Here is an 18,969-nt window from a genome sequence, read left to right on the forward strand (position 1 = left end):
CTCGTCGTGATCATATTCATAAAGTCAGCATACCCCATTGTCAAACATCAACACGTTTACATGCTTTCTTCATTCAGACCAGTAACGAATAGAATAACCTGTCTTCAGCCTGTACATCCATAAGAGACTCAACACCATCGAAAAACGCGATTACTAACGCGTTACTCTAGACGCTACCTCCCGTTCAATTGCTTTTATGAGTTCTTTGTCGTTTTTGTTCGTTTCGCTCTTTGTTGTTCGAATACCGTGTTTTTTTCTGGTTATTTTTATCATTGTTATTTACCAATATATAATTTTTTGCCCCTCCTCTCTGAAATGTATATGTATATATACCCTGAGGACAAATTAATTAATTAGCTAAATAAATAAATAAATAAATAAATAAATAAATAAATAAATAAATAAATAAATAAATAAATAAATAAATAAATAAGGATTACGGTTTCACATGAGCAGCTTACCCGGCAGGCTTTAGTCAGGAATGGCGATATGCTGCCGAACATCAAACTGAAATTTAGCGTTATATTTTACACAAACTGCTTTCGTATAGAAACGTGGCTATGAATCAAATGTCGTGCTATAGAACTCTGTCCTTTAAAAGCGGAACAGGCAGAAGCCTCTTTGACAGCAATGCGAACCTTTTCTGCGTTATTATTGGGCTGGATTCATGGTACTCGATTGGCAAGCGTGCGCTCAAAGTTAATTATGGCCATAATGCGCTCCAATATGTGCGGAAATACGCATTTCTGGACCATTTCTGGGTGATATGTCTGCGTCCGTCGTCGGGAGTCGTATGGTTCGTATTAGAGCGTCAGCTATATTCGCTATACCTTGACCTAATTAAGTTTAGGCGCCCTTCGAAGAGTGAGACATATACTGCGTCTATTCTTTCCCCGACAACGAAATATATTAAAATAATATCGCGGAATGAAAAGGCGGCGTGACCTTGACCTAATTAAATTTAGGCATCCCCCGAAAAGTGAAAGACACTGTGCTTTCCCTTCCTCAAAGACCAACTTAAAGAAAAAGAAAAAGATATATATATATATATATATATATATATATATATATATATATATATATATATATATATATATATATATATATATATATATATATATATATATATATATATATATATATATATATATATATATATATATAATTGCGGAATGAAAAGACGGCGTTAAAGGTGCTATCGCATCAGCTCTTATGGCGAAGATTGAGTGTCCCCCTAATTCAAACTGTCAAACTGTGTACAACCTTGCCAAACCATGCAAAACAGCGCCTAACAGAGCTGTTGCTCGTATAACTATAGTTCATACTAAGCTTAAACCTCCGTTATATTTTCTTAAGCCAGCGCACCATGCGTTCGTTACACAACTGGATTCTTCAGTAAATAACTCTCAAAGAGGCTAGACAGGCTCTCTTATAGTTTTTAGTAGATACGAGGCCTTTAGGGGATGCTAATATAAGAGGACCAATATTGCAGTCAAGCGTGTGGCCGGTCTGACTGCTAAATCACATATCCTGCATGCGAGACCATTCACATGGCCGAAAAGTGGCTACGGACGCAGGCTGCTCGATTAAATTGCGTAAGATGAGCCCCTAAACTTAGTCTTGCTATTTTCAAGTGTCTGCAGCAAGAAGTACTCAGTATTTATAACGGATCCTCGTCGCAGGCTTAAGCAACGTGAAACCCCTTACCGTAATGAGGGCCGACTCGTAAGGAGTGAGCCAGAATGTTAAAACCTACCATTTGGCAGAGAGTCAAATTCTCTTCTCCACTTTGCATTTATCCAGATGAAACAACCCACCATTGGCGGTTTCTAAATGTAGCTTGGATTGCTCCGTACTGCCAGCTTAAGAGGCTGTTTCATCGGGTTGTTGAAGTCGGCTATAGGAATGCACAGCAGTGGGTGTGTTACTTGCACAAACCTCGACTTGTCTGTGGGCGACGCATCATACGTGTTGCCTCAGCATCCTGACCTCGCTGTATTGCCCTATTAGACCTCCAGGTCGTCTTCAGAAATGAAAGGTCCCTCGGTATAGGCCTTGTGCAGTTCCTTGTCGTTGGCTTCCAATAGCTGAATTAAGGTTTTCACTTTACCGGGGTTCTTTATACAGTTGCTCTGCCTGATTAACAATTCGTGCACTGCAGCCGTGCAGCACGTATTTCTTGGCACCTGATGCTTATCCTAGACACAGGTTTTGCAGTGGACGATCCCCAATCGCTTTCCTATAGGTGTGCGTCTGACGCTCAGTTGCAGGGAATCAGTGAAATCCTCTCTCTTTCTCCGTGATGCTCTCTTTCTGGGTTTCGAAGCCGTCGAAATCACTGCAGACTCGTAACACATCAAAGCGGAAGGAAAGGTTTATACTGCGGGTCATTAGCGGGAAAGCATCAGAAAGCGTGGAAAGCATTGCTTTGTCTCTCAGCGGCGTTTTACTGCAGCTGCTGCGTTGTGCATCTTCTACGCGAAGTTGTGTAGCGCAGAGTGAAATGTCGCATCCATTTGCCCTCCCCTTAAACCAAGTTACCATTCTTCCTTCTTCGGGCCAACCTTGGGCTAGGAAATCGAAGCGCAATACTCACGTTTTAACTCATAAACGCATTTTGAGACCTTGTTTCTTCAGCCTTTCCTTTCCACGTTTGAGCGCTTTCTGCCTAGCGCTCTTGATTTTGAATTGCACACTGATTTCGAAAAAAAAAAAAAAAGAAAAAGAAAAAATTACCCGTGAAAGCGGAGAATATTGGTCTGGAACAGTGGCACAGTTTGTCTGATCATGCGGACATCAATTTAGATAATTGAACGAAAGCAAAGCAAACATTAAAATTGATACTTTTCCAGTTGTTGTAAACGATGTATTAACTAAAAGCTAGAGGCTCTAGCACGTTTGGTGAGGAGTCTAAGTAAAATAAAGGTTCTTAGCTACCTGGTAAGGTGCTTTGCAAAGTGGGTTAATTTAAAATATAATTAATCGGCGTTGCCATTAAATTGATGTATTAAGGCGAAGGCCTTTGTAGGCTCATGGAACGAAATCCCGTGCGCGGAAGTTGGGCGCGAGATGTGCGCGTGATCTCTGCATCGGATCTCGGATGCGTCACTTGCCATCCTGATGACGTCATCTAGAAAAAAAAAAAAAAAACTGTCTCCACCGGGAATAAAATCGAATCCCCAGCCGAGCGCTTTACCCAACTGCGTCGCGCCTGAAATTTTTCTTCTGCTTTCAGCATGGTGTTTATTACACGCTTTAAATGCAGGAAAGAGCTGGACACATTATTTACAAAGTAATCAGCCTGCAGTTGAACAAGTCCAATTGAAATATACTACACAACACCATGCAACTACAACTAGCTCATTGTTCGACTCTATTATTGTTCACAGATGTGTTATTAGCACGCCACGCCTGGGATCGTGGAACACACATCATAATTCTCCCGCCGGGGTGGTGCAGTGGTTACTCGCTCGACTACTGTGCCCAAGAACGCGGGATCGAATCCCGGCTTCGGCGGGCGCTTTTCGATGGAGGCGAAAAGCAAGGCGCCCGTGTGCTGTGCGATGTCAGTGCACGTTAAAGAGCCCCAGGTGGTCGAAATTTCCGGAGTCCTCCACTACGGCGTCTCTCATAGCCTGAGTCGCTTTGGGACGTTAAACCCCACAAACCAAACCGTGTCTACTGGGAAGATGATAGTAGAGATGACAATGACGCTGCATTTAGTGATAACGACAATGATGACAGTAGCAATGATAATGACGGTGCATTTAGTTGATCATCATCATCATCATCATCATCATCATCATCATCATCATCATCATCATCATCATCATCATCATCATCATCATCATCATCAGCCTGATTATACCCACTGCAGGGCGAAGGCCTCTCCCATATTTCTCCACTTAACCCGGTTCTGTGCTAGCTGCATCCACTTGACCCCTGCGAACTTCTTAATCTCATCCGCCCACCTAACTTTCTGCCGCCCCCTGCTACGCTTTCCTTCCCTTGGAATCCAGTTTGTTACCCTCAGCGACCATCGGTTATCCTCTCTTCGCACTACATGTCCTGCCCATGTCCATTTCTTCTTCTTAATTTCCACTAGAATGTCAGTAACTTGAGTTATTTCTCTGACCCACTCTGCACGCTTTCTATCTCTTAATGTTACCCCTACCATTTTTCGTTCCTTAGCCCTCTGGGTTCTCCTCAACTTAAGTAGAACTCTCTTGGTTAGCCTCCACGTTTCAGCCCCATAGGTGAGTACAGGCAAGATGCAACTGTTGTATACTTTCCTCTTGAGCGATACCGGTAAGCTGCTAGTCATAATCTGCGAGTGCTTGCCAAATGCGCTCCATCCCAATCTTATTCTTCTTGTTATTTCCTTTTCATGGTCCGGATCTGCGGTTACTACCTGTCCTAAGTAGACATATTCGCCTACTACTTCCAGTATTTCGCTACCTAATGTAAACTGCTGATGATAGTGATGATAGTGAGAATAAACGTGATGCACCGTGTGCACCAGCAACGCTCAGGTTTTCACATTTTTGCAGTGTAGATTCTATGGTGCTCTTGGGAAATTTTTCGTTGGTATGAAACCGCGAAAACTCACTTTCGTCTCGAGAATGTCCTTTCTTGTTTTCAATTTTTCTGACATTCCGCCTTTTAATCTCGCAGTGTAAACGGTGCGCCGTGGCATATGGTATCACTCGCTGCAGTCGGCATGCCGCCTTTCTTCATGTCATTGGCAATGGGGGTTACGCTACACGTGATTACATAATTTTACGGCTTTATAGCGCGAAAGCTTGGCAGTGAAGTCGGGCAGCGCGTCACTTATGAACGAATTTGAAAAAAAAAAAAAAAAAATCTCATCCGTTTTATGAAGAGTTGGCCTCAGGGTATGACAATATTGTTACGAAGCGGCAAGCCGATGAAGACAGGCGACAGACCATGACCGATGACGGTGGTAGATGACGTTTAATGAATGTTCGCGGGCCTAGCGCGAGCGCTCCTGCCCGCGCCACTGCCCGCGCCACTGCCCGCTTCTTCTTCCTTGTCGTCCGTAACATGACCCGGGGCCACCGAGCGATCGTCCCGATCGTGGACGAGGAAGTTTAGCGATGTTAATGATTTGATGGCATGACGATGGACGTGTCTGGATGCTTGAAGAAGAAGAGGAAGAAGGAAGAATGATGAATAGAACGGCTTGCCGGTACGATATCTGATGCGTGGGTCATCCGCCTCCCCTGGAGCTGTCAACCATCAGTCACCAGAGTCCATAGGACCGATGGCTCGAGGTCACGTCGGGCAGCTTGGGCGGGGGTTGCGTGTTCGTGTCCATCGGTTCCTTCGGGTCTTTCGGGTTCTTCGTCTCGGTTCTGATTGGTCTGTCTGTTCTTGTCTTCAGGTCCGGGCTGGGGGCTGGGCGGTGGTAGTTGTTCAGGTCTGGGCTTGAAGGGCTGGGGCGAAGCTGCTCGGCGATGTCCCTGGGCCCTCGGTGATGGTCCCGGCTTGAAGATGGCCTCGATGCTCCAAGGCGAGGATGGGGATGTCGTACGCCGCACCTCGAACCAAATGTTATGAAGCGGCAAGCCGATGAAGACAGGAGACAGAACATGACCGATGGCGATGGTAATGACGTTTAATGAATGTTCGCGGGCCTTGTGCGAGCGCTCCTGCCCGCGCCACTGCCCCCTTCTTTTTCCTTGTCCTCCGTAACAATATATTCATTATAGCCAATGACAATTGGTGGCATTGATTTCTGGATTCAGCTTAATCCATATATCACTGAGGTTTTATTTTTATTTAATGTTGGGTCGCCAGGTTGCTCAGCGGAGACAACAATATTCGTGCGAATGCGACTTCAACATGCAATGAAAAAATACAAAGAGACGCAAGCACGTGTTTTCTGTGAACGGAGCTAATTCGCAGAACGTGTTCGCTCTGCAGCGAAGCGTAATGTGCGAGACTATTTGGAAATAATTCTTTATTAGCTTTATCCAAACGCGGATACTAATCTTTAAAGTGGACAAGGGGATGGATGAGGGAGAGGAAACAAGGGGAGCAACCGTACGAACGCCGCACACTGAATTGCGTGGCGTTTGTGAACTCGTACTGAGGTCGGATTCTGTAACGGCTCATCCAATTTCCCGTTTATTTGATTGTGCCGACTTCATTGTAACAAAAGCAACAGCAAGTGGGTACAAAAGACCAATAACAAACAAAAGAAAGTTATGGTACTTAAGACGGAAATTAAAAAATGGTCCCGTAGCATTTTTTAATTTCCATCTTAAGTACCATAACTTTCTTGTGAAACTGTGAACCTCACAGCCTACCTAACCTTAGTACGTCCCAGTTTAGAGTAGTCTAGTATTATATGAGATCCGCATAAAAAGAACCAAATTGATCAAATCGAAAGAATTCAGAGGAGAGCAGCAAGGTTTATCTTGTCCAAATACAAAACAACTGATTCAGTCACAGCCATGCTAACTACTTTGAACTTGCAGAAATTATCCCAGCGGCGAATGACGGCCAGGCTTAAGTTCCTCCATTCCATTTATACGAATTACTTTTATTTTAAGACCGAACGTTATATTCAAAAAAGGTCAAAAAAAGGTGCACGCTCAGTCAGACACAACCACCCGTACAAAATAATGCCCTTAGCTGCAAGAACTGACATATTTAAATATTCTTTTTTCCCTCACACGATAGAAAAATGGAACTCATTACCATGTGAGATCACTCAGATAGGTACTACTTCTCAATTTCAAAAGGCTACATTGAATTACCTTGCGGAAAATGTTCATTTTTTGGTCCCCGATTGTTCACACCTTTTCACAAGATCTTTTATTGCAATTGTTTTTAGTGCATTGCATTTGTTCTGCGACACCAGTTTTCTTTCCTTGCAATGCCATTTTTTTCTTTTTTTTTCAAAAATGTCCTTTATGCCTTGTGTTGTGATTTGCTATGTGTTGTGTACAGCGCGTGTATCCCCCCTTTACTGTGTTCGTGCGTGAGGCATGAGTGCACGGTGTAATGAGGAAAAGAAAAAAAAAATATACACATATATATATATATATATATATATATATATATATATATATATATATATATATATATATATATATATCCACCCTGTAACGGCCCCTGGGCCAACAGTATCAATAAATAAAAAAAAAAGAAATAGAAATAAACGACCAGTCTGGCCTCGGCGTCACTGCTAGCTAGTCAGCCGCCTGCCGGAACATCCATTCCGACCAAGCAACGCGGATGGCGCTACCCCCATTCCTTGCGCAGCCGACGCCCGTTTTTTTCTTTTTTTCTTTCTTTTTTTTTTTTTTTTGCCTGAACTGGATTAGCGGCGATAAAGCTCGCTAGGCGTACCTCCATGCTGCTTTGCTCGTAGGTGTCGGGACTATAGTTCGCCAGTGTGACATCGAGACATGTTTAGGCAAGTAAATGCAATCGTGGGCGTGTTTCTAGGGGCGTTCATAAAGTTCGTATTATTGGTATGAAGGAACGCAGGTAAGGACGTAATATATTTGGCTTCGGGTTCGTTATTTATTTGCATATTTTTCTCCCAAGACCACAGATTTCTGCCATTGTTCTACGAGCTGCCGCAATTATTATCTGTACACCTCCTAACTTTGAGAGTTCGGGAAAAGCTCGACTTGAGGAATCACCTCCTTGTCGTCCCAGCTGTGTTACCCGCACAGTGTGCTTCCTTTATGGGAGGGATGAGAAAGAAGTCGCTTGGTGCGAGGTCAGCTGAATGCGGACTGTGGGCCAATATTCTGCATCCTAAGACCGCCAAGTGCTGCAGGAGTGAAGTGGCGCATGCATTGGTAACGATGCAGACCGGGTGTCTTTAGCAAGCGCGGCAACCTTCGTCATGTATCTGTATGCAGACTATTGTGAATAATGGCATGCACTGAGCCTGCACTCACATTTACCCGTTCCAGTATATATATATATATATATATATATATATATATATATATATATATATATATATATATATATATATATATATATATATATATATATATATATATATATATATATATATATATATTTTGCGAAGTTTATTGCCTCAGGGCATAAAAGGAATGTTATGATGGATGAAGGGTGTGGTCAAATAAATGAAAAAAGGTTGGCTGGTGCAATGAAATCGAGGAGTGAACGATGATGCGGTCCCAGTGTCCAAACAGCATATGACTCCAGATTATGAGGGGAGAGGCCAGCTGCCACCAGGTGCCGGATCCGCGTTGGCTTCAACGCTGGGCAATCCCACAGTAGGTGATGGATGTCAGCTTCTATATTTTTAGACTTGCAGATGGGGCACCCAGGGTGTGGATATAAATACCGAAATTGTGGCCACTTTCGGATCACTGCTGGTTTAGGGCCACCCCAACTCTAATCCTCCGAAGCGCCACCTCCGCTGCACGGGTTAGACCGCGGGGGAGGCTTACCGTACACGGAGGTATAAGAGCACGTGTACGGCGCCGGAGGTGCTCCTTTCTTGTTAAAAGCAGGGTGGCATTGTCCTATTTTATGAGGTTTGGCGATGTCGATGTTGAGTTTGAAAGGCGGGTCGCAGAATCTACTTGGCTTTGAGCACTTAAAAGGTCACGCGGGGTCCATTCAATACGAATTGGATTTGGTATGCGAGCCGCTAGACTGTGTATGTTCTGGCAGATTTCCGGGCTACTACTAACTCGTCTAAGTAGCTTTGTCACCTGGAGAGCATCTGTACGTATGATAATATGGGCCGTGGGAAGCATGGGAATGGCGGTCACAGAGCGAAGCGCCTCTTGCACTGCAAGCAGTTCCGCACAAAAAGAAGATGGAGGTTCCGGTAATTGAAATGTTGACGTCTTGTTCAATGAAGATTTGCTAGGACAGTAAACTGCTGTTATCACTTCACAGGCTTTGATGCTTGCGTCGACGTAAATTATAATGGAACCATGTGGCAAGTGGGCGTCTTGTTCCATAATTCGGTCGCGAAGTGACGACGCCGTTTCCTGTGTTCTTGGTCGGCGTAAATCAGTTGGCTTGTTATCGCTCAGCTGTACAAAACGCCAAGGAGGAAGAACTGGCAGTGGCGGTGGTAGTATTGAATGTTTCGAAGCATAAGCCTTCAGAGCGCACGTTGCGTGAGAGAGTGTGGCCTTAAGCTTGCGTGCATCACGTCGTTGCTGCACCAGTTCATCTATTGTGTTTAGTTGTGCGTTTTCTTGGAGCGCCACGACTGATGTAATGCGAGGGAGGCAGGTGATGACCCTCATTGCCTCTCGATCTATAGCCTCAAGTCGATCCCATTGTGCCCTTGTCAAATGCTGAAATTGGGCTTGATAAACAAGGCGCGGTTGCACAACTGCCCTCACCAACTGTCTCGCAACATCTGAGCGAGCGCCGCCCATTTTTGGAGCAATGTGTCTAATTAAACCCAGTGTCTGTAACGCCTGTTTTTTAGCGCCAGACAGCCATATAGTTCCAGTTCCTGACTCATGAATTGTTAAGCCCAATATTTTTACTGTTGGACTTTCCTGAAGTGGGGTTCCGGATAGATGTAGACGAATAGGAGTTGCCGATAGTTTACGGCGACCCCAGCGGTTGGCGACTGATATGAACGTAGTTTTACTGGCGGAAAGTTCAAGGCCAATGGAAGATGCATATGTGCACGTAATATCTAAAGCTGATTGCAGGGCCGATGATTGAGTCAGTAGGTCGTTGTGTGTGCTCCACACCGTGATGTCATCAGCGTATATTAAGAATTTAACATCAGAAATTTCATGTAACCGCCATGCAATTGAGATAAACGTAATATTAAATAATGTTGGTGACAACACCGATCCATGGGGTACGCCGCGAAGAGGGACAAATGATCCTATGGCCTCGTTATTGAGGCGTATTGCAAATTGTCTACTTTCAAGGAAAGATTTTACAAAATTGCGTACTCTAAGTGGTAAATGAAGCATGTCAATTGAATCCAGAATGGCAGCATGACTGATATTATCGTAAGCCTTTTCTACATCCATGGCGAGGACGGTGCGTACATTGTGGCTGCGTATTGATGATAATACGGAGGACGCCAAGACAGCCAATCCGTCTTCTGTGCCTATAGATGGTCGAAAGCCAATCTGGGCCGGGTGGTAGAAACCGTGATGTTCAAGCCACCACGAGATTCGTGTGGCGAGCATTTTCTCAGCAATCTTGCAAATTGTTGCCGTTAAGGAAATAGGTCGAAAGTTGCTTAGGTCTGTTGGTGCTTTCCCCGGCTTTGGAATAGGGATCACAATAGCCGGTTTCCAGCTGTCTGGTACATCGCTGTCTAGCCATACCTTGTTAATGGTGTCAAGGAGTTGAGGAAGTGCATCACCACTGAGGTTCTTGTAAACCTCGTACGTAATGGAGTCCGGACCGGGCGCTGTCTTTCGGTTGGCTTCATCTATAGCTGCAAGCAATTCGGGCATGGAGAATGGGCTCGCAATTCCCTCGGTGTCGGCAGCAGATGGCAGCTTATCGACATGGGCTGGCATGCCCCACAAGTAAGGTCTTGTAACTGGTGCAGGCAACACGTCGTGCTTGGGGAAAAACTTGCGTGCTGCTTGTCTTGCGAAATCATTCGGAGACAAGTTTGCTGCAAAGCATGCTGTGGCCGCTGAATCAGGACGACAACAACCGTGCTCCATGGCATGGAAAGTTCGCCAAAGATGGGCATTCGATGACTGTGTGGAGAGCTGCTCGCACCACAGGTACCATTGTCGTCGTGAGAGATCACGCTCATACCTTCGAGCCTTAGCAGTAATGTAATTTAGCCTTGTACGTGCATGCGCAGAAGTTGGGTCTCTGGTTGCAGACAATTCCGCTTGTCGACGAGCAGCCCACAAGTTGAGCAGAGGCACATCCGGTGTTGGTCGACCAACCTCCACCCAGGTAATGGTTGTAGCCTCATTTAGTGCGCTTTTTATGCGGTCTAGAAGCGATGGTGCCGACTCCACAGAGTGGTTTTGAAGAATGGCGCGGAAATTGTCCCAATGGACAACTGTACACTTGCGGCGTAATCGTCGGGCCTGTGATGGATAGAGACCGATGACAATAGGATGATGGTCACTGCCCCAGCAGTCCGGCTCTCTAAGTGCCACGAGGGGGTGCCGGTTCCTGACCACCACGTAAGATCTGGAGCGTATGTTCCACTCCTAGTATGAAGCACAGTCCTTGTTGGTGTATCTGGATGGTTCAGGAGAATAAACAGCGCATCCGTAAAGGCGTCTCGCACTCGCCTGCCGCAAGGACTTAAGGCGGGGTATCCCCAGTCCGGGTGAGGCGCATTGAAGTCACCCCCAACTAAAACTGGACATCCCGGGTATTGTTGCCTAACATTCAGTAACCATCCCAGGTTTATGCGGGAGGGAGAGCCACCACCAGGTCTTACATAGACTGACACAACTACAACAGTTGCCTTACCAAATTTGACTGCCACTGCAACAACCTCCTGATATGAAGTACACCAATTTTCCAGAGCAAGGCGTACCTGAGGAAACCGTGTGTCAACATACACAGCCACCTTTCCCGGAGGAGTATCCGTGTGCACACGTCGGTCGTCCATGGAAGGAGACACGTATCCACTGAAACCAGGAATGGGTGGCAACGCGTTCGTCTCCTGCAGTAGCATGGCCCATGCATGAAGCTTGTTCATGCGAAGACGGGATTTGAGCTCTCCAACCTTTGTGGAGAGCCCTCTACAGTTCCACTGAAGCACACCGCGATATCTTGCAGTCGCCATCTTGATTATGAGTCCAGATGTCGCAAAAGCACAGATGTCAGGTTAGATAATTGAGTGACCATAAACCTCAGTAACGATTTCGAAGAGTTATCAGGCAGGGCAGCAGAAGACTTTTGGGAATCAGTGAACGGCATGGGAGTGTGGGACATAATCGTTGGCGAGGCAGCCTTGATATTCGCGGTCTGAGATTCCGTAGCTCGCCTACGACGAGCAAGCAGTTCACGATGTTTGCGGACCTTATAGACCTCCGCTAAAAGCCTTTCAATTTGGTCGTCAACTGCTGTCACATCGTCGTGCGGAGGTTCCGGCATGTCCTTCCCGTTTGTACTCTGTTTGTGACGACGTTGTGTACTCACATTAGCGCTGTAAGCATGTGGTGTACAGATTGCCGGTGGCTCTGTCTCAGATAGCTGTGGCCATTCATCGTCATCCAACTGGAGAGCCTCGAATGTGTTGAATGTCTGAATCGGTGGTGAAGTACCCTGTTGAGACCATTGCCTTTGTATTCCACGACGGACCTTTTGAGTTGCTTTCGGCTTTGTTGGGCAAGTTGGAGAGGTGATGTCATGGTCATTAGCTTTGCAAAGTCCGCATCGGTAAGATACTGTTTCTTCTGGCATAGCGTCATCTGGTGTTGTAAAAGGACAGGACCTATGCATATGTCCAGGTCGGAAACAGGTATAACAGTAGACGACACTTGGTTTATATGGTCAAGGGCGTAGAATGCAGCCATAATAGTATAGGCGAGTTGGGCGAGTCACGGGGCCTTGCAAGGTGACGATGCAAGAGCGCCCCTTTCCCATGCGACGAGCTTGAATCACACGATGAGTAGGGCAGTAGAGCTCACGCTGAAGTGTAGCCTGGTCCTCATCAACGTCTACGTTGTAGACAATGCAGCGTTGTAGATCGGAACCATCAACAAGGTAAACCTGGACTGGAACCGAGACTTCGCTTGTTACTGAAATACACTTAAGTGTTTGAAGACACTCAACAGCAGCCAAACTCGCGAGCCACACAGCAATTGTATTCGACTTCTTCCTGGCCGTGAAACCACAGAAACCTTTGGTTCCAAGACATGCGTCCAGATTCGCCTGAATAACTCTGTTCGGTATCTCAGTAAGGCACTTGGTTGTCAGAGCCTTAATGGTCACTTTATAGCATGGTGATCCGGGTGTTGAAAATACCGGGTGATCAGTTGTTGTACAGGAACGCTTGCCTTGTGAACTGTTGTTTGCGGTAGATGATCCCGGTGCAATGTCTTCTGAAGGACGCTTCTGAGCACCGCGCTGTGCCGCCCGTCCCGAAGGTAGCGCTGAAGACACGTCCATTGGCGTGCTCGGCTGCTCACTCACATTGGTGGAAACTCCATCACCAAGTGGAAGCTGGTTAGCCATTCCCGACCTCCGCCCTCGGGACAGATCACTCACGGGCTGATGTGCATTTTGAGACGGCAGGATATGTGCTGCAGCCGATGGACCAGGAGCAGGAACCAGGAGTTGGGACCCAGGCTCGGATGTCAATTGTGCAGTCGGTAATGCCGTCGAAACAGGCGGCGCCGACGAAGGTACCTCCGCCAGCGTGCCACGGACGGAACTAGGCCTAGTCCCAGAGCGCAGTTCAGCTGCAGGAATTACGTGATGAGTGCCACTGAGCGGTCGGAACCTCCTCGGACTCTGAGAAGTCAATTCTCTTGATGTAAGGATCGTATTTACGCGAAAGGTAAGGTTTTCACTCAAGCGATGAGCAGCCACCCCAGCAGAGACACTTCGTCGTCCTCCTACCCCAGCGCTCAAGCTTCCTCCATCCAGTATTCATTCGATGCTAATCAGCCATGTCAGCGAGCACTATAGAGACTCCCCTGTAGCAGCACTGAGCGACTGTTCGGCCGCTACGTTCTTGGTCGTCCAGGCTTGTGGTATTGTCATTGCACCCTGTCAATAGCTCAGCATGAATCTTCTTTGCATGGTGCCCCTTCAGATCAGGGAGCACTGACAATTTGTCATTGGATGACGCCGTTTCTGATTCGATTCTGTAGCGGTACTATATAGAGCACAATTTCTACATTCCGCTAAATGTAGATGGACATATGTCAATTTTGATATCTCTCAGTACGCCTGACTCAAATTTATGGTGCTTATAATGCAAACTTTATGAACGCCTTTTATCACGACTTCTCGGATGTCCAACGCCAATGGGAAGGGATACCAATGACAAAGACCAGACTGATTGTGAAGGAAATGGATCGTTACAGAATTTGGCCCCTGCCTCCAAATATGAGCATCCGAGCCGTCGGACTCCTGTTGCCGGTGGAATTAAAATATAGAATAGAACGTCTCTCTTTCAGAATTTAGTCATTTCTTTCGCGCAAGTACCCGTACGCTATCATGCTCGCTTTCGCCACACTGAACATCTACGGGGTGCTTCAGCTAAAGAGAAGCGGAATTTTTAAAAATCGTCCTTTCGAGATATCTAGGTGGCTTCTGCGGCAATGTGCTAGCAGTATTGGAGGACATAAGAAAAGGGGTGAATTGGTTTAGTTTGTGGAGTTTAACGTCCCAAATCAACGCAGGCTATGAGAGACGCCGTAATGGAGGATTCCGGAAATTTCTACTACCTGGGGTTCTTTAACGTGCACTGACATCGCACAGCACACGGACGCCACTCCGTTTTGCCTCCACCGAGACGCAGCCGCCGAGACCGGGATTCGATCCCTCTCCTTGGGCACAGTAGTCGAGCGCCGTACCACTGCGCCACCCCGGCGGGGCAAAAGGGGTGAATTATGCTAACTAGTAGTAAGCTCGTTAATTATTTTAAATTGTTTTCTTCTTACCCCCTGTCAGTCAGGCGCCAGGTTCTAATGAAAAATTTGTCCGTTGGTAACCGTTAGTGTCCGTTAGTAGCCGGCCGTTAGTAAGATGCACACCACTTTTTGAAGTTTCAAGAGTGACATTACCCTGGCCGCCAAGGCGCAACTATTTTTCGCCGCTGACAGCTTATTCGAAAAGCGCGCGTTTTTGGCGAGCCCCAAAGCGACATCGGTCACTCAAGATCACTGCGTGGTGCACCCGTAACGTGGCCTTTCTCCTGTGTGGGCTGGAGCAGCGAGCAGCGGCAAACACTACAGCGCGGGTGGAGCACGGCAGGCCAAGTGCTGTTTTGCCAAAGTGGTTTTGTTTTGAAACTGCTGCGAGCGTGAATTTTGATCCTTACTAGCCCTTAAACCAGAGTGTGGTGGAGTGAGGAGATTAGGTGTCAGAACAGGTAGTTCCGAAATTTTCTAAGCGTTGCCCTCCCACCCCTTTCGGCCTTTTTTCGCCTACGTTTTATACCGGAGAGCTATAATCCCCCCCCGAAATATTTTTGTGGCGGCTACGCCACTGACTTAAGCCGTAGCTGGTGGCAGCGTCTACGAGATGTGTTCGCGAAATGTCTAAGCGAGATTAATTATGCGAGATTCCGCGAGATGTGTCAGCGAGACATCGCAATAAGTTGGGACGTCAGCATAATTTCTCCGGTAAAGACGGCGCAATAGGTGCTGGCGACGTAGCCAAAGAAAAGAAAGTAAGCTAGAGCAAGAAGAGAAGAGGTAGACAGAAGAGGAAGAAGAGGAGAAGGACACCTTTCGCCATTAAGCTCCTAAGAGAAGCTAAGTCCAATCCTGTAATATATATATTTTTTTTACTTCGTACGACCGCTTTCCTCTGTGATAAAAAAAAAAAAAACTGTTGCTTGTCTCTGAACATATTTGTATTTGTTTTTACCGTTTTTTCAATTTTACTTGCCAAATTAACACTGTGGGCAATGAGGATCGACCATAGCCGAACCGCATGCGACAACCACCGGCTCTGAAACGTAATCTGAAATCGCTGCACTATCGAATGCATTTTGTCGTGCTCGTCGAAGTACGGCCGTGTTAGGCGATCCGCTAACTTTAGAGCAACGCCACTTCCATAGCTACGCCACAACTGCTCCCCGATCACTAAAAGAGGGATGTTTCAACATGTGAAACAATCGCTGAACACTGGGGAAATAAGATAGCGTTAATACATCTGCTAACACGCCTTTAACAGAATTGGGGATATTTCTTTCATGGATAAAATAAAACATACCATATTGAAGTTTTATATGCTAAAATGACAATATATATATATATATATATATATAGCGAAATCAATAGCAAAAAATTATATATATATATATAGCGAAATCAATAGCGAAACATTTTTTTTTTTCACAAATACTTGGCAGCTCTAATGGAATGACACCACGCCTTCCGTGTGATTACTATAAATACGCACGTAAATCGAAGATGGCGTTTTTGCGAGCTGCTGGTACATTGAAGGAACGTAACGGGTAAGTAAGTCCTCTTAAAACACAGAATCCTGATAATGGCGATAAGAGGGAGTTGGGGGTTGCGCAGCGACTAACAAGTACAGATTTTGAACAGAACCACTTACTTCAGGAAGTCGCGGAGACAGCCTCAACGGCTTCCCGGCAGTCATTTGTATGCACATCTGTTTTCCTATTAAAATGGTTGGAGAGATAAGCGTTACTTTTGCGTACGTGACAGCCTGTAGCGGTGAGATGGTGACCGCACTTGGTTAGATTAAAACGGGTGCTTTAGATGACGCTTGCGTCCAAGAGCGTCGTTACCACTCGGGAGTTTCTTAGCAAAAGTAGCGATGCTGCGGTAATTAGGCGCGTTCTGTGCCTATCCAGGTGTCAGGACAGCGGGCCAGTCAAGCGATGGCGGGTGACGTAGTTCGTCGTAGAATAAAGCAAAAATCGGTAATGTTGGTCTTTGGGTTTAGCCGTGAAACATTACGACGCATTTACGTGATGCTGGGAGTAGAATTGAGCACGAAGTCCACAGGCGAGAACGCGTGGATGTTCCACAACCAAATATTGCTCTTCTGAACTTGCGTCCCTTTATCGCATTTATTTACTCCTTCGTCGTTAAGCAACTTGTGGTTTGCTCATATGTTACTGATTGAAACAGTGCGTAGAAAGTGCGCAAATATCAAGGTCTCCCTTGCGTGCACGTTGCCGTGCAAGTTACTTGGCGCATTCAAGGTCGTTGAAAGCCCCAGAAGGAGGCTCGAAAATGTTCCGCGATTGCCAGAGTAGTGGAGGTGCATTCTTTGTATCATTTGCCAACGCAAGCCCCCATTCTCACCCGCGCAGCTGTGCAGCGGCCGGCGCCCGTGCCCAAGGGGGCCAAGCGCAAGAAGGAGCCAGGGGGCCGCGAGGCGGAGCCCTCTGCCGCAGCGTCCCCGACGCCAGCCGTGACCAACCCGGGCGGCAGCCCCGGCATCCCTTCGGGCGCCAGCCCAGGGGCCCAGCAGAACCCAGCGGCGAACCGAGCCCGGCTTTCGGAGAGCCCCGTCAACGGCGGAGAGAGCGGCGACAAAGCTGCCCGCAAGAAGAAGGCGCGCACCACGTTCACGGGACGACAGATCTTCGAACTCGAGAGGCAATTCGAGATAAAGAAGTACCTGTCGTCCAGCGAGCGCGCGGAGATGGCTAAACTACTGAACGTCACCGAGACGCAGGTGAGTGGTGCGTAAAGGAGATTTAGGGAAACGCGGAAGTGCGTCACTGGAAGCATGGGCCGCCTATCATTCCGGACTAGCCTGGCTTCTTCCGACGTGAGCTTGTAGTGGAGACTGGGCACGGCGGTGTACTTTGCGTGCCCTGCTCTAGTGAGTGAGTGTGCATATATCCACGTGGCACAGCGAGAAAGGCATTCCAGCTTCCACTGCAAGGCGGAACTGTATCAATTGCTCACTTCCCTCTTTCAGCTAATTAAATTGCGCACTATGTCTTAAGAGTCCCCGCGCTTATCGGCGCCCCAGAAACGAGGCCAGAGGGACACGGCCAGCACTTTGCGAGGTCGCCTCCCTGGGGCTTCGGATACAGTGTGATGTGGCACACTAAGTGGTCACGTTAGGAACGGTGGTTCATTGCAGTGTAAGCCACCGTCGTTACGGAGAGCGCCGCCGCCCTGATGTGGCATGCATGGCAAACAGGTCGCCTAAGATCGTAAAATTAAGATATCGATATTCCAAGTAAAAGCTTAGAGGCGGAAAGAACAAAAAAAAAAAGAATAAAAAGTCTAGAGAGGAACAAATGCACCTACACGCCCAGCCGCAAGTATGCGCCCAGCTTGGGCACGCCATATTCCACGCCACGCAGATTCTACACGCGAGAACTTCTTGCTTGCATCTGGTAATTAATTATTAACCGCAAACTTGTCACTACGCGTCTCGAAGATTTCTCTTGATTCGGGTAGCGATGAAAGCTGTTGTCTGCGATCCGTAATTGGCATTTGATTGGCTGGCAGTAGAATTGTGTTGCTCTACGAATGTAATAGGCGGCGATGGGCGACCACCGTCGTGGTGTTTCTTTGCAATAGTGCAGGCATTGTTTAGACACCTTGGTAAGATGTAAAATGGGTTACAGGCTGCACCGTACCTCTGCTTAGCACATTCTGGACTTCCTGTTCTCATGCTCAGCCATGCTTGTCATCATTAGCGACCTGCGTGCTCCATTTTGTTACGAGGAGAAATATAATAGGGTAAATACACTACGGTACTGCAGCCTATAGTTTATCTAACAAGGGACTTATTTAGAGCGATTTGCTGAACTGCAGTTTAGAGTGAGCGCTCGTGCGCTTACGTTTTTCCGAGGCTCAGTTGAAAGCCACTTCTATGCGCTTGGCTTCAATGGGTAATACCCCCGTCACACTGGCACTTCTATCCGATTTGAGCTCGATCTGCATCGAGGATTTCAGGCACGATGGAAGCAGGCCTACACGCGAATTGCCAATGATCACTCAGATTTAGTTCTCAGGTTCTATGTGTCACTGTGAAAGTTGCGATTAACCTTTATCTTTGCGGGCATACTTTCGCCAGCCGTGTGAGAAGACGCGGTTGAAACGGTCGCACCGTTAGCCGACGAAATGGTCAATGCCTTCTTTTTGTGCACCGGTGGTCAGAGGTGGGCAACCTCATGAGGTTTCGACCTCATGAGGTCGACCTCAACCTCAAAATGACCTCAACCTCACGGAGTGAGGTGAGGTTGAGGTGAGGTCGGTGACAGCTCGAAAATTTTTGAGTGAGGTCACGAAATTGGACCTCAACCTCACGCGTGAGTTTGAGGTTGAGTGAGGTCGTCATTGTGTG

The 18,969-nt window shown here is 46.9% G+C and overlaps 1 protein-coding gene across 2 annotated transcripts in view; it reads left to right on the forward strand.

Moving 5' to 3' along the window:
* The window catches only part of NK7.1 (homeobox protein NK7.1), a 235,193-nt gene that overhangs the window by 142,231 nt on the left and 73,993 nt on the right, over window positions 1-18,969 (forward strand). For both annotated transcript variants that reach the window (XM_084590268.1, XM_084590269.1), the window contains one exon: window positions 16,970-17,337. In XM_084590268.1, the coding sequence (XP_084446394.1) occupies window positions 16,970-17,337 (368 nt within the window). The remainder of the gene's footprint in view (window positions 1-16,969; window positions 17,338-18,969) is intronic.

The sequence above is a fragment of the Amblyomma maculatum genome, chromosome 1 (genome assembly GCF_055883805.1).
Source record: "Amblyomma maculatum isolate TAMU_Amacu chromosome 1, ASM5588380v1, whole genome shotgun sequence".
In the NCBI taxonomy this organism is placed as follows: Eukaryota; Metazoa; Arthropoda; class Arachnida; order Ixodida; family Ixodidae; genus Amblyomma; species Amblyomma maculatum.